Genomic DNA, 14,721 nt, shown 5'->3' on the forward strand with positions numbered 1-14,721 from the left:
CTTCAGTTTTGTCTCTCATTTTGTGATTGGATTTTTAGCTCTTTTGCTTAGGGGCTATCTTTTCATCCTGTGCAAAGTGGAGCCCTAAATGTAAAATATAAGTTATTTTTTCTTTGCAACCACAATTTTTATCAGTCCCAGCAAGAATCAGGCCTAGTAAAACTAATTTATATGTGCGAGTGGCTCTGGGAATAGAACTTTTTCTCCTCCAGATCTGATCACTGAAAGCAACCAACCAAGCCTGTTCTGAATTTAACCTGTCCATTCATTGTTCTTGGGAAATGAGAGCCCAAATTGCTGACTGCAGCTGGATCAGACATGATAAAAGTAGGGTATCAGACACTGGATTAGCATCAGAACCATAAGTTATTCATTATTTTAATAGTGCATGCTGCTCCTGCTTTAATGTTAATGGTAGGCACTCCTCTCCCAGCCCTGGTTTAATGGGGAGAATACCAGAAGCATCTTTATTCAATGCTCAGGTCTTTGTAGTAGCAACAGAGTCTGCTGCTCAATTAGACAACAAAGCCAGGGAAGAGGGGTGTTGAGGGAAAGAAGGGAGGTGATGTTCTCTTCTGAACATGTGCCTGGAACAATTTACTTTTGTTTTGTCATGATTTGGGGATAAATGCATGAACAGTAAGATTTAAACACATGGCAGAGAAAAGCCAACACCAGGAGGATTCTTACGGAAAAACAGGGATGGCCAGCAGGGTGAGCACCCTAGGAGAGGGCAAGAGATGTGGGTTTGCTTTTTGCCCATGCACTGGGTACTCACTGTCTGTAGTTGTAGGCAATATCTGCAAACTCCTTCCTCCGGGCCCGGTACACGGGATCTTTGAACCCCTGAAGAGAAACAGGGACGGTCAATCCATGTGTAAGTGCAAATGGTGAACAGCCTTCCTCCCACTGAGCACCCTCAGGCATGGCTGGTGTAGTCTGAGAAGTGCAGGAAGCGCAGTGGGAAAGCTGCCTCCGTTCTGCCAGGCTCTGCTCACAAAGGGCACCACTCCTTCCCAGTCTGCAGAGCCACCAGAGCAGCCATTCAGTCACAGTCTCACAGCACCTCTCGCCCCACAGGTCCTTTCATTTTCCCATTTCTGCTTGCTACAAAATAGGGAAACATGCTCCTTTACAGCAACAACAAGGCGCTCCCAGCAAGAGCAATACACAGAATTAACAGCACTCGGATAACCATGCCCCTCTGGTTTCTCTTGAAGCTTGTTGCTGTTCCTGGCACAGCTGGGCTGCTCCAGAGGAGCAGAATCAAAACACACTAGAAACACATTCATCAACTCAATCAGATTTTTAGGCAGATTTTCAGCATGAACCACACTTAAAAGTGTTCATTTTCAAACTGCTAGAGGAACAGTAGGCACTTAACAGGCCAAAAAGCCCTATTTGTACTTCAAATTCAATCATTCGAAGGGAATTGATGACTACAAAGAATGTCTAATAGACCTTGTGGTTGGGAGCTTGACCTTTGCAACTAATTACCAATAAAACCAAGGATAAGAAATAAAACCTCTAAATCTTCATCTAGGATAACCATTCTCCTACCCCAGTGTGCCTGCTTTTTAGACTAAAAGTTCCTCAGTGCTAGGAATGCCTTCAGCACTTGGAGTATAGAAACATCCTCCCACACTAGGATGCACTTCCACAGGGCAAATGGGAACAGCTCACTGGGCACCGTGGTCGTTCATAAATGCGTCTCTTAGTGGGGAACAGCACAACTGGACTGAGAGGCCATGAAACACAACCAAGTACAGAAGACAGCTGAAGCAGAGTGTAAATCTCAGAGTGTGAATCAAAAAGAGGCAGCCAATGGCCAAGATTAACCTTTCATAGAGATCACTGTGATTAAATACCATATATCACTTTAACTACTAAAAACACAGGCTTCTTTAATTTCTCTCCTGCACTCTGTGGACTGTCACACCTATTTACCCCAGCAGCTGGCTTTCTTTTTTAAGGCACAAGTGCTCACCAATGAATTCTAGGAACCAGAGGAAAGATGCTTCATTCCTTTTAATATATTTTTCTTTTTTCAAATACAATCTTGGTCTATTCCCACATGACACACAAGGGGGCCATTGGCTCAGTGTACCTCCTTTCATTCTGCCTTTCATATGACCACACTGAACATCATGAATCATTGTACATGGTACATAACACATCTTGAATTAAGCAATAGGTAGTGAATGACTAATCACTCCATCTCAATAAAACTAATAGCAGCAATTTTTGTTGCGCTGCATGTAATTTATTTATAATCACCCTGTCTCAATTAAACTAATAGCAGCAATTTCTGGTGCACTGCATGGAAGTCAGTGTGTTTTGACAATGAAAACAAGTTGTTGTTTGCTTGGAGAGGGAATAGAGGCAAAAAATATTCTTGTATCTGAAAAAACTGAAAAACCACAAAACAAATTTTTTTATCAGCTAAGTCAGTGAACAAAACTTTCCGATGCTACCATTTAAACCACAAACTTTTTGAACCAAGAACCTTTTCTTTTGTCGTGTCTCACTAAACAAGTACCACATCAGATTTAACAACCGCATAACAAGACACTAAGCTAAATCACGTGTATGTAATCAAGGATGAAAAACCAGACTTCCCATCTCTGGGTTATGATACGTTGCTTCTTAAATTTTTCTTGTTTGTGATACACGAAACGAGTCTGAAGTGACCACACCAGACTCATCTGGGAAAACTAGATGTACCCTTCTGGTGGCCCTGTGCTCTGATGACCACTGATGACTTTTAGGGTCTCCTGGTATTTGCTCAATTAAAGCAACCTTCTGTTTGATTTACTTCATAATCAGGGATTAGGCTGATTCTAACCCTAGAAATGTGGTACCACCCTTGTCCTGTACCATGTGAGACTTAGTCTACTAGATCTGTACTAAAGCAGAGCAAATGTAAATGAGAGAAATATCTGTCCCAATAACTAGGAAAAAAACTTAAAAAAATAAAGCTCTTACAGGATGATCAGCATCCAGTTCTGCTCCGTAGCTTAGGATCTGATTGGCAAACCTGTCCAGCTCCTGGATGCTTCTTGGGAACCATGGCACTGAAAAACAAAAACGAAATAGAGACTGGTATGCTTCTTTGTAATTTGGTTTGGGACCATCTTCTGATCTTTCCATTTATTCACCATAAACATAAAGAAATATATGTAAGGGGCTAAATTCTTTGGGCAGTAATCCTTTTTCCTTTAGCAGAAAGCAAGAACAAACTGTGCAAGTTGTCTTGAACTTGTGGCTGTTTTGCACTGTTGGAAGAATACAGAACATCAAGAGTATCTAACCCTTGGTGAAGAGCTGGCTTGTAATGTTTATGATTTTCTGTTTATTACTTCTGGTCTCTTGGCCAGTGAAAAATGCAGGAATTTTTCACAATAGCTAGAATTTTTCCCCCTTTCAAAGGAACAACAAGAAACCCTACAACAGGGGTACAGAATTATTTGACGCTCTAAAAATCTCTTTCTAAGACCCACGTGGTGACCTCTCTTGAACAAGGATTCTGAAATAAAATGATAAATGGCACTATAATGCTCCAAATCAACACTGTATTACTACAGTCATTATACAGTAATGCATTCACTTGATTAACATTGTTGGTCTGTCTTCTATTGCCTTGTAACTCATACACTATACATGCTGCCTGTGGCACAGCCAGCATGTGAAAAGGGACCACATTGACTACACAGCATGTAATGTCCATGGGACCCTCCCCTTAAATAGTAAGGTGAAGGACAAAGAAGAATCACAGGGATTTCCAGATGTGGCGTGTTGAGACAGAGAAAAGAGGAAGTCAAGTGTTTTCATGGCAATTGCAGCACCGAAAGGCTCTTTGCACCTCTTAGGTACATAAAGCAGCTATCCCAGGTCCAACCTCCTTCCCAGAGCCAGGAGTGCATTCACCCACTGGTCTAGGCAGACTCCTGACACATATCCCCTTAAGAGAAAGAGGCCCATCACATGTGCAGTGGCTCTACCAGGCTGCAGCCCTCTATTCCTTCTCCTCCAAGATGATCCAGTTGCATATCAAGCCAGGCCACCACTGGGCCTGGCCACCCCATCCCTCTGCAACGCTGAGCTCAGTGGAGGGAGCACAGTAACTGTGGGCCCTTGCCCAGTCATTGCTTTGGGAAGTGCATCAGTAGTATCACTACTAGGTAGTGCTGGCGACTGGGCATATCTTGGGAGCTGCCAGCTCTGCTGTGTTCAGCTTGCTTGGGTCTCCCTTCTGTTGCCTCATTCTTACATTTTTGGCCCTCTGATCGGAGCTGCCTGCATCTTTGCCCTTTCCTTCTGTCCAAGTTAGAGTCAGTTGTCAAGCCTGAATTTAATAGACTGTGATGAACTTCTCACAAATACAATTAGTTGTTCTTTGAGCCCAAATACACATCTGTCTCCAGGAAACTCTGCAGCATTTAGGTCTATCATTTCTTTACATGTGACATGAAAAATTACTACACTTTTTTTTTTAAACTTGATTATTTCAAGTGTTGTTAATTAGATCCTGCATATAAGCATTATTAATTGTCATTCACGTTTTCCAGGCCACCTAGGAATTTATATCTCTCTGTTAGATCCTCCATCTACTCTCCGTTTTCCTGGCTTTTCCTATGTATTTTAGGCACAGAAACCGTGGGCTATCTCATGCACTCTTATCACTTCCCTCTGCACCATTTCCAGTTCTATTTTTTCTGTGGAAAGGGCATAAGATCTCCATCTGAGGATGTACACCATGCTCAGGCCATGGAATCATGTCCCACATGCTCCCCACACTGAGTACAAGTCAGCAACACATATTTAAAGTCTAACATGACCCAAAGATCCTCTGATCCAAGACGAGGGGCAGACTCTATCAATAAAATTTTTGCTATTAATTTAGTGACTTTCTTGCACAAATAGGCCTTGCTTGCTCAGCCAGAGCTTGGAAAACAGCTCATTCCCTTCTGTGGCTCTTTGCTTAGCTGGGACCACTGTCACTCAGGATACCTCCCCATCTTATTTGGTATGTTGTGCCAAGTGAACCTGATCCCCAGCCAGCTGCTGCTGAATCAGTTCCCTGCAGTGACTTGCTGATGGGGCTCATCCCAGACCTGATGGACCACCTATGGGATAAGAGGATCTCTGTCTCCGGGACTAATCAGTCGTGATTTCTGCTGAGCCCAACAGTGTGGAGGGCACTTGTGGCACTGGGTTTCTACAAGTCACCTGTGCAGAGGCGCCGGAGCAGCAACGGCATTTACAGGTCACACTTTGGCTCAGCCCCATGCAGAGTGTCCACTGCCCCTGACCTACTGCCCCAGGGCCAGCCCGGCTCCATGAGCACTCCCACCTGGGAGCCTTCATATTTGTTTCAGGCAGGCCACGAAAAACAGGCAGCTGGTGGCTGCTGGCCAGGAAGATCCTGGGCTGCCTGAGCTCCCCGGGCTGCGGAGACCCGTCACGGGGCTCAGCGGTGCTCCAGCTCTGCTTTCCCTTCTCCCGCTCAGCAGAAGTGAGATTTGGTCCACTCTCTCCAAGATGCACCCTTCTGCTTTACCCTAAAAACCAGACCTGAACAAGTCACTAGATGGCAGCAGCAGACTCAGGAAGATCTTCCCCACATACGTTTCTTTGCTGCTGGATGTACGGCTAGTTCTCTTAGTTGCTCAAGAAATACTCTCTCGCCTTGTCGTTAGAAACTTTCCTGCACCTCCAACCCCTTGAGTTAAACTAGTCGGACGGGGGAGTAGAAAAAGGTGTGTTTGATCCCTAGAGAGGGGCCAATCCCTAGAGAGGGGTCCCTACTTACACCATGTGTAGGGTGAGCACAGGCAGCCATCCTGAGCCTGTTTTTTATGTGGTATTATCTCCTGGCTCTATCCCTGAGCTTTGTGTGATGGTGGAGGACTCGCTCCACTGTGCTTCAGACTCCCCACTATCAGCTTGGGCTGAGGTACACTGGTAAATGTTTTTAGATTAGGCACTGGGAAAAAAGCTGCCTGGCACTCCCACAGCAAAGGATTTGTCAGTGTTAGAGTGAATAACCACTCTTCTCAGGGACACACCACGAACTGAAGGGTCCAGGCTGTGTAGACAAATTGGTGGGGGCTGAAATCTGCGGTGGATTTTGGCAGTGATGTCTGCAGGATTTTGCTGGCCTGAATCAGAAAGGTCTCGGGGGCAGGGTTTGAATCATTAAAACTTCAAATGAAAAAATGGATGTAAAATAGTGGCTTACCTTCATTAAATACACTTTTTTCTCAAGATTGCCGAAGTACTTTGTGTGGAGCTTACAATAGACTACAAAAAACTGACTCCAGGTCGATGTGGTATGGAGATGGGTGACTTGTTTTTCATCTACACGGGAGCAACACCTTATCTTCCTGTTGTGCAACTCCTGCACGGCAGAAATCTACTGATCCTGTCTACCCAAACACCAGCAGTAGCTAAAAGAAAGCAGCTCTGAACTTGCAGACCTGGCTGAAAGTGGCAGATTGTGAAAGGGAAATCCCAAGGATGTTTAGTGCTACGTGCACCAGCATAACTGATGTTATGTTAGGTCCTGGAAAGCCCTGAGCCTTCTCAGCTCTTATGGAAATCAAAGATTCTGAGCACAGACTCTGGGCAAACACAGCATAAAGTCCATACAGCCCTTGCATCAGGGACCAGGGTGCAAAAGGGCTACTGGGTCTTCTGCCTAGCTGTGGAGTGCCAGGAGACTGTCCCCAGCCCTCCCAGAAACTATTTAAAAGATCAAATCAAATTACCCCCTGGCTGATTCTATCCCATATTTTGTTTGCAACATGCTCCTCCAGCCCATTTGCCAGACTCACTGTCTGTCTGCACAGCGATTAATGAATTGCCAGGGCAAGCTGTTGCAACACTGGGTCTCTGTGAAGGTCTGAGGAGCAAACGTGGGCTGATCAGTAATAAATATTGATTTGTCTGTAAGTGAAACAGCAGCATTTATGGGGCCATGCTGGACACCCAAGTGGTGACCAAATTACTGTGGGGTCAAATGCTTAGCAGAATGCTAATAAGCCATTTATATGAGAGGCAGCAAAGCAGGGGCAGAGAGGACTTCTGCAGAACTCCTCCATTTAGACCATTGTGAGGAGGGTCAAAGACAGGTCTATGCAATTTATAGCAGTTCAAGGCCCAGGTTTAGCCCATTTTTAGACAGTCTCAAATGCTTTAGCCAGCCTCGGGGTTTAGCAAACAAGGCCCCTACAGAACCTCAGCTCCCAGCTTGTCTTAGAAATGCAATAAATTGTCTGCATTTCCTTAATGCTGCAACAGAATAATATTTAATTATTTTTATTCATGGGCTCCAAGTGGACTGCAGATAGCCAGCTTGTTTCCAAAAAGAGCCATGAAGAGATGCACTGTGTTTGCACAACAAATCTTTCCATCTGTAGAAAGGGCTTTTGGCCCAGGAACTGCCAACCCTTCTCATCTGAAGCTCTAAAGCTACATTTGGATTTAGAGCATTTTGCTGGTCTGCTCTCAGCTAAAATTACACTGTTGATCCAAATCTGGTATTTGTGACTATTTGAATATGTTGATTATATTTTGCATTTAGTTGAAAGAAAAATAAACCTAAAAGCAGTTAAAGTGACCAAAAAAAAAATAGAAAAAAAAAAGAAAAAGGAAAAAGCCATTCATTTATCTCTTGCCCAATAAAGCACACAAACGTGTTTAACACTGAACTATACAGAAGGGGCAGAATACAGAAATTTCCTCTGAGTGTCCACAAAGCAGTGCCCCAAGAATGGTACTGTGTGCTTCCTACAGGAAACAGCAAAATAGGGTTTTTCTTTCTCAAATCATGAGCATGAGAAAAATGAATACTTAGCAGGGAAAGAATGAGAGCGTCTTTAGGCAGCAGTAGAAGAACCAGTCCCATGGGATCCCAGACTGCCTCCAGAAGAAAATATTCCCAGCCTTTACCTGCCCACTGAGAGGAGTGTGGCAATATCCCCATAAACCATATTTCTGAGATTTTGCTCCCTGGGAGTATACTGTTCCCATTCTGTGTTTTGGGAATATGATTTCACATAAGCATATCCATGGACTATGACCAGATTTGCCAGGAGGACACATTTAAAAGGCAAGCTGGCCTAAAAGGCACCACAAGGCCTGTTATTTGTTAATGTCATCACTGATAAAGGACAGCATCTTACCACACTTCCTACAGCTTGAGCTGTTCCGATCTCAGTCTGCCCTTGTAGCTGCCTCAGCCCAGAATTTGCCACCCACAGTTCATCCCCTAAGCAGGGCTTGTTTGACCTTTCAAAATATGGTTCTTTGGGGATTTCAGTTTGACTGGACCCTTACTACTCATGAGAGGAGTTGAAACTGAAAAAAAAAGGGAAAGGGCAAAAAGAAATATCAGTCTTCCTCTGTCTCCTCAGCAATAAATTGCTCCCACTTTATATTATTTCTGAATTACTGAAATTAACAAACAAACACAAGTTATCCTCTCAGACAGAAGGGGATAAAGTCCCTTTCTGAAGCACTGACAGGATAATCTAGCTCAAAAAACCCTTTGATCAACTCAGTAATATGCAGTGAAATCCTAATCCTACAGCTGACCACAGGAGTTTTGATTTCTGTGACATCAGAATTTCCACACACAAGACTTTCTTGGATGATATTTAGAGCTGTGTCTCCATCCGACTCTGGTCTATGCTTATACACAACTTCATTATTTAATAAGGTTTATTATTTACTTCTTCATAATAACTAGAAAAATAAAAGTAATGTTAAGCCCTGCTAGGTCCTGTAGCTTTCTTCTGGAAATTAAAAAGCTCCCAAAAGTGAACCTCTTTGATTTGACGTGATCATAAATCACCTAATCAACCTTTTGTCCCTTCATCTCATGAATGGAGAGAATTGACTCTAAAGAGTATCTGACTTCTTCTTTTTCATCTTCAAATGTAATGTCATGGCTAAGACACAAAGGAAATGGTAAAAGGATTACCAGCACTGATCTCAAGAAGGTATTAAAGTCCTTTCATGTTGTTCCTAGGAAGGAAGAGGAAGATCCAGACCTAAAGTATTTAAAGTCTGAAATCCTATTAAAATCACATCTGTTATCTGAAGAGGCGTTTAAGTATGTCTCGGACTAGCTGCTGGGCAGCCACCACCTTACCAGGCAGCCTCAACTCTAGCAAATCTCTGAGAATTAGGAGCATGAACAACTCACAAAATTTTCCTTATTTCCCTCCAAGAGCAGAATTGCAACTGACCACCCTGGGATTTCTTACAGTAATAGAGAGTTAGTCCTGCTCATACGAAAGTGGGTGGCAGAGTCTCCCTAGTTTCCCAGGAGACCTAGTCAGAAGCACGGCAAAAGATGAAGCATGGCAGTTTACACTGACAGAAAATCTCCAGATGAAAAAGCTTACAGCACAGGCAAAATAGGCAGAGACGGGGAAATGTAGCCACAAAGATCCAAGAGGATCTCCTTTACTATGGGAAAAATAAGTAATTTCAGTATGTGACACAAATATTCCTTGTCAGTGTTAACCTTGTCAGTGTATCCTTACCAGTGTCCTTCTTCTTTGTTCGTGAAAGCTCATGGACTGTTGCTCCAATATCACTTCTCAAGGACTTGATGATCTTATCCAGTGCTGGGATATTCTTGCCTTCCAAGTTAATGAAGAACTCATACTCATCTTTGTTGAGACGGGAAGGTCGGGACTCAATATGGGTCAAGTTTATACCTTTTTCCTATGAGAAAAAGAAATTTTATTGCCACAGGATTTGGGAGGAGGAATGTGACATAAAGGCTAGATAAACACATGTGTCAGTCAACAAACCATACTATACAATCCAAATAATTCAAAAGTAGACACTTACCTCTTGGGGCTACTGAACTGAAGATTTTCACAACAGAGAGAGAGACAAAAAGGAAGAATGAAATGTGGGATTCACCCTCATAAAGGTTAGAAGAAGGTGGAAGCAGGATACAAGTTGTAAACAGGCTTTGTATTGTAAATGGTGACTCCAGTACCTCAAGTACATAATGAGAGCCTGTCTGTGTCGACAAGGACATTTCCCAAGGATCAACACAGGAAGCAGGCATTCCACCTGTAGAGTACCCTCTCGAGAGAAACTAAATGCTGTATTTAGGAGCATCTTGAAAGAAGACTGGAAAAGCAAGCAGCTGTGCACCCTGTGAGATAAGCTTCTGCCAAACCACTGCACAGTCACCTGCAAAGCCACCTGCACAATTTTCAGGGCTGTGAGCAGCTGTTGGGCAGGGATCCAACAGGAAACATGGATCTGCACCAAAAAAAAAGGCAGCCGACGTTTGTGCAAATAAAAACATAGGTGTTTTAAGTCACAGAATCACAGAGTTGCTGAGGTTGGATGGGACCTCTGGAGATCAGCTAGTCCTACAGATTGCTCAGGCAGGTTCTACTAGAGCAGATTGCTCAGGGCTGTGTCCAGTCAAGTTTTGAGACTCCTCAGTATCTCTGGTACTGCTCCAGGATCTAATCACAGAAAATATTTTCTTTAGCTTGGAAATTGGAATTCTGTCTGACCATCAGCAGTGTCCTCTAGCTCTGAAGAAAGAGTTCATTGGCAAGTATAGTCTTGATGACTATAGACAATGGGAACTTAAACTCAGACATGCCACCATGCTGCTGTGTGAGCAATAAGTAGCTAAAAATCCTATTTTTCCAGTCACTTAAGCAAAAGTGTGGGACAATCTACCTCAGTTTAGCTGAACTCAAATGTTTTCCTGAGCACTGTAATTTGAATATGAAAATATTGCACTTTCTTTTTTTTTTTTTTTGAGAAAAACCTTTTAAACAGGTTTCAGTGGGCACTCACTTTGCCAACCAACCATCCTGTCAGTCTCACACTGAAGCTGAAGACATGGAATGACAGGGTCAGGCCTGGGCTTCTGTCCCCCGAGAGGAATATACATATCCCTGGAGGAAATCTGGGCCTGAAGATCACAGAATCATAGAATCATTACCACAGAAGAGTCAGATGAGGTGACACATGGTGCTCAGCAGCCCTGGAGAAGCTTTTGTTTTGCTTCTTTCAAGCTAAAGAACATCCCAAACTACATGGGGTGAAGTGATGGCCCTGGTGGTGTCAATGTCAACCCCCTGCTGCAGAGGGGTCAGGATTTCATCTGTGAAGTAACACTGTGAGGATCTACTTGTGACCTACAAGGAAGAAAGAGGGAACCTTTTTATCTCTACGTCCCTCTTTTTGAGCCTCTCAAATCCTTTAAGGTTTTCTTCGCTCCTCTCAGTGCTTGCACAGCACAGGAGGGCATCTGGCCATCAGCAGCAAATGCCTCATTTATTCCACCACAAAAGGCAGTTTATTCCTTGGTAGGAAACATGCATGTAATTCCTCTGTTTCCTGAGCATTGCACGCTACAGATGAACTTAAATTGTTTGGCTAGATACCAATACAATAAGTTGAAAAGGTCAAAAGCGCATTCACCAACTGCTGCCCTAGAGAGATGATGGGGGTGAATCCCTCCTCAAGGGGCCGCCTGGGAGGGAGAATGGCCGCCACTGTCCTTGGCCCTGAGGACAATTTGTTTTAGGCCTCCAAAGCCCCATTTCACAAACAGACTGCACATTGTACCCTCTGCTTGGTGAGGCGCTGGGAGTTTCTGACAGAGAGCAGGCGCAGGGGGCTGCTGGCCCCTCCGCCATGGCCATGCTGTGTGGAGCAGTGCTCCGGCATGGTCTGGCACCTGGAGCTTGGGGCATTTAGCTGCTCTGCACAGACACTCAGAGAGGTGGAGAGTGGTTGCAAAACCTCCGCCTGCCAAAGGCTCGTCACAGGCACACTGAGGTGTTGCTTTACTTTCACTTTGCACTGATGTGTAGGGGTGTTGTATTCTGTCTCTGTGTAGATTCACAGTGAAATGGGGTCCTAAGCTCTGACTAGGCTTTCTACATCTTGCAGAGCTGTGATAACATGGACCTCTCTTCAGTGAGTGTTATTCCCTGCTTCCCTCCTCCACCCACAATTGTTCATCCCTGCCTCAACATCCCTCCCCCAGAGACAGCAGAGCTGTTTGAGAGATCATAGAATCACAGACCCATAGAATAGTTTGGGTTGGAAGGGACATTTAAAGGCCATCTAGTCCAACCCCTCTGCAATGAGCAAGGACATCATCAGCTACATCAGATTGCTCAGAGCCCTATTCAAGCTGGCCTTGAATCTTTCCAGGGATGAGGCATCCACCACCTCTCTGGGCAAACCATGCTGGCGTCTCACACTCCTCATGGTAAAAAGTGTCTTCCTTATGTCTAGTCTGAATCTACCCTCTTTTAGTTTAAAACTTTATTCCATATCCAATCGCAAAAGGCCTTGCTAAACGGTCTGTCCCCATCTTTCTTACAGGCCCCCTTTAAGTACTGAAAGGCCACAATAAGTTCACCCCAGCACCTTCTCTTCTCCAGACTGAAGACACCTTTTTTGTTTTTGACCAGATGACTTTTCCTCTGTACCAGCTCTCTAACCTGGCTCAGTGAGCAGTTGCACAGGCAGCAATGACCACAAAATTAAGGGAATGATGCAGAGATTGGGAATGAAGAGATAAGCTGCAGGGCAGGTACAAGGTATGCTTGCGGCAGCAGAACCACTAATGTCTCTCAAACTATGACTGCAACCTAAGACAGTGGGAAAAAGGGGGGAAAAGGAAGACAGGTAGGAAGCAGCTCATGGAGAGAGTGACCTCCTTTCTTACACCTGAGATAAGCAGGATGTCTTCATGCAGAGTGTCAAGCTGCTTTGCTATCTATTTGAGGGATATCTGCCACTCAACAATGTGCAGAGCCAACCTGTTACCTCTTTTTGCCAAAGCTTCAGGATCTCACAACAGAAGAAGCTGAAGGGAGAACCCTTCTGGTGACTGTTTTCAGAGCAAGAATTTGGCAGCGTACGTCCAACTCCCTGAACTGGCACTCCTGGAGAAATGTGTTCTCATATGCTGTGCTTTGCTACTAAGCCCTTGATTTCAAAATATTTACAGTGACTGTTACTAGAGTTGTTTTACAAAGCTCAGTTTCATTCTAGTCCAACTACTCCATCTAGTGTTTAATCTTCATAATTTCACATTGTTCAGAACTTTTTTGTATCCTTGATATTGGCAAATCTTGCAATTGCATCAGGTTTCTCGCAGTAGTTGATGCTTTATTTAAAGTTCCAGCTTCTGGAGATAAATGGCTACCTGAGAAAGTCAGCTAATAAAAGTTCTTCCAGTTTTCTGAGCTATTTTTTCCTGCTGGAACCTAATTCCTAACCTAACTGGTTTTGGAAGATCTGGGATGTCATATATTTGAGGCTGGATTCACATCTGAACTAGTAACACTGGTCTCTTCTGCCTTTCCTATTTTAGAGCTGGTAGGAATCACATGAGTCTATGGATTGAGATTATAGAAAGAAGTCTCAAGACACGTTCTCAGAGCTCAAAAATCAAGTTAGAACTTAGTTCTAAGCAAGTTAGAAGGGGACAGTGATACAGAAATCAAATTACAACATGGACAATGGTGGATGCAGGGGGGAGATTGCCCATGCCTACCTTACCTCACAGTGCTGCATCTCAACCTTAGTTCCCTCTCAGAGGCTGTGAAGCAGCTCCAACCCCTTCCCCGGGTTATTCCAGTAATGCCATCCTAACTGAGCATCTTCTACACTGCAGCTGCCCCACACCAGTAGGGTAAAATCAGCCTGGTGTTACACTACATAGGCAGTCTTGCAGAGGTCACTTCATGAGAGAATTTAGTCACACACTCAGAAAGCTTAATGACCAGGTATTGGAAAAGGAAAATTGTGTTTTCAGAGCTACTTGGGAAAGCTTTCAGTAGGGATGGATCCTCTTTGGGAAAGTTATGGGCTACTAATTTCCATGCCATTTATATGTCCTTCTGTTTATCCATTACTAAATGCTCCTGTACATGGTTCTAAAACTAAATACAGCTGTTAATTCCAGCTGTAGCTTGTTTTCATGACTGTTGCCATTAATTAAGTTTGGTTTCATCAGGAAACCCCATGTTGTTACCAGATGAAGAACTGTTGTCAACACTGTGGTGCCGCTAATCAACATTCAGTGAGAATTTGGGTGAAATTTCCCAAAACAAGGGTTTGCTGGTACTTTCTGGTACCAAGAAAAAGGTGACATTCTTTTAACCCTTGCCATGGGGTAGTCCAGGGTTTTCTGAAGGAGGACACTTTCAGAAGCACAAGTAGAAGCTCAGTGCCTAATTTTCACAGGAGATCAGGGAACTTAGGAAATTATAGTGATGCCTTCAGCTGTGGATTCCCAAAGTGAAGCCAAAGGCAACCATCTGGTTCAGCTTTACTGCCCAAGGGGCTGCTTCTCAGATGAAGACAGCACTTCTCCATATTTTTCACATCTGCTAGGGTCTTCCTTCCAAGCTTGTGGAGGCAGTGACCCAGAGCAGGTCCTTGCCAGCAAACAGCTCCAGAAGGCAGCTGGCCCTGGAGCAGCCCCTGGTGTCCATCACTTAGCACTTCTGTTTCAACCCTGAAGTTTGGCATGAGGCTTTCAGCACAATCTAGCTACAAAACACATGGAGCATGACAAACCAAAAACATGTGGCACTGCACATGCACCTACTAAGAGGGCACTCCTGTCTTTAAACTCACATTGGTTTGCTAGATCAAGAAGTCCTGCTCTCCTGCCCCTAGGAAGAGGAAAGATAAGAC

At 44.1% G+C, this 14,721-nt stretch overlaps 1 protein-coding gene across 1 annotated transcript in view; it reads right to left on the reverse strand.

Moving 5' to 3' along the window:
* PAH (phenylalanine hydroxylase) overlaps positions 1-14,721 on the reverse strand; it is a 38,546-nt gene that overhangs the window by 14,313 nt on the left and 9,512 nt on the right. The window contains exons 3-5 of the mRNA XM_064654830.1: positions 9,555-9,738; positions 2,986-3,074; positions 779-846 (exon numbers count right to left, since the gene is read on the reverse strand). Of these exons, the coding sequence (XP_064510900.1) occupies positions 779-846; positions 2,986-3,074; positions 9,555-9,738 (341 nt within the window). The remainder of the gene's footprint in view (positions 1-778; positions 847-2,985; positions 3,075-9,554; positions 9,739-14,721) is intronic.

The sequence above is a fragment of the Pseudopipra pipra genome, chromosome 5 (genome assembly GCF_036250125.1).
Source record: "Pseudopipra pipra isolate bDixPip1 chromosome 5, bDixPip1.hap1, whole genome shotgun sequence".
Classification (NCBI taxonomy): Eukaryota; Metazoa; Chordata; class Aves; order Passeriformes; family Pipridae; genus Pseudopipra; species Pseudopipra pipra.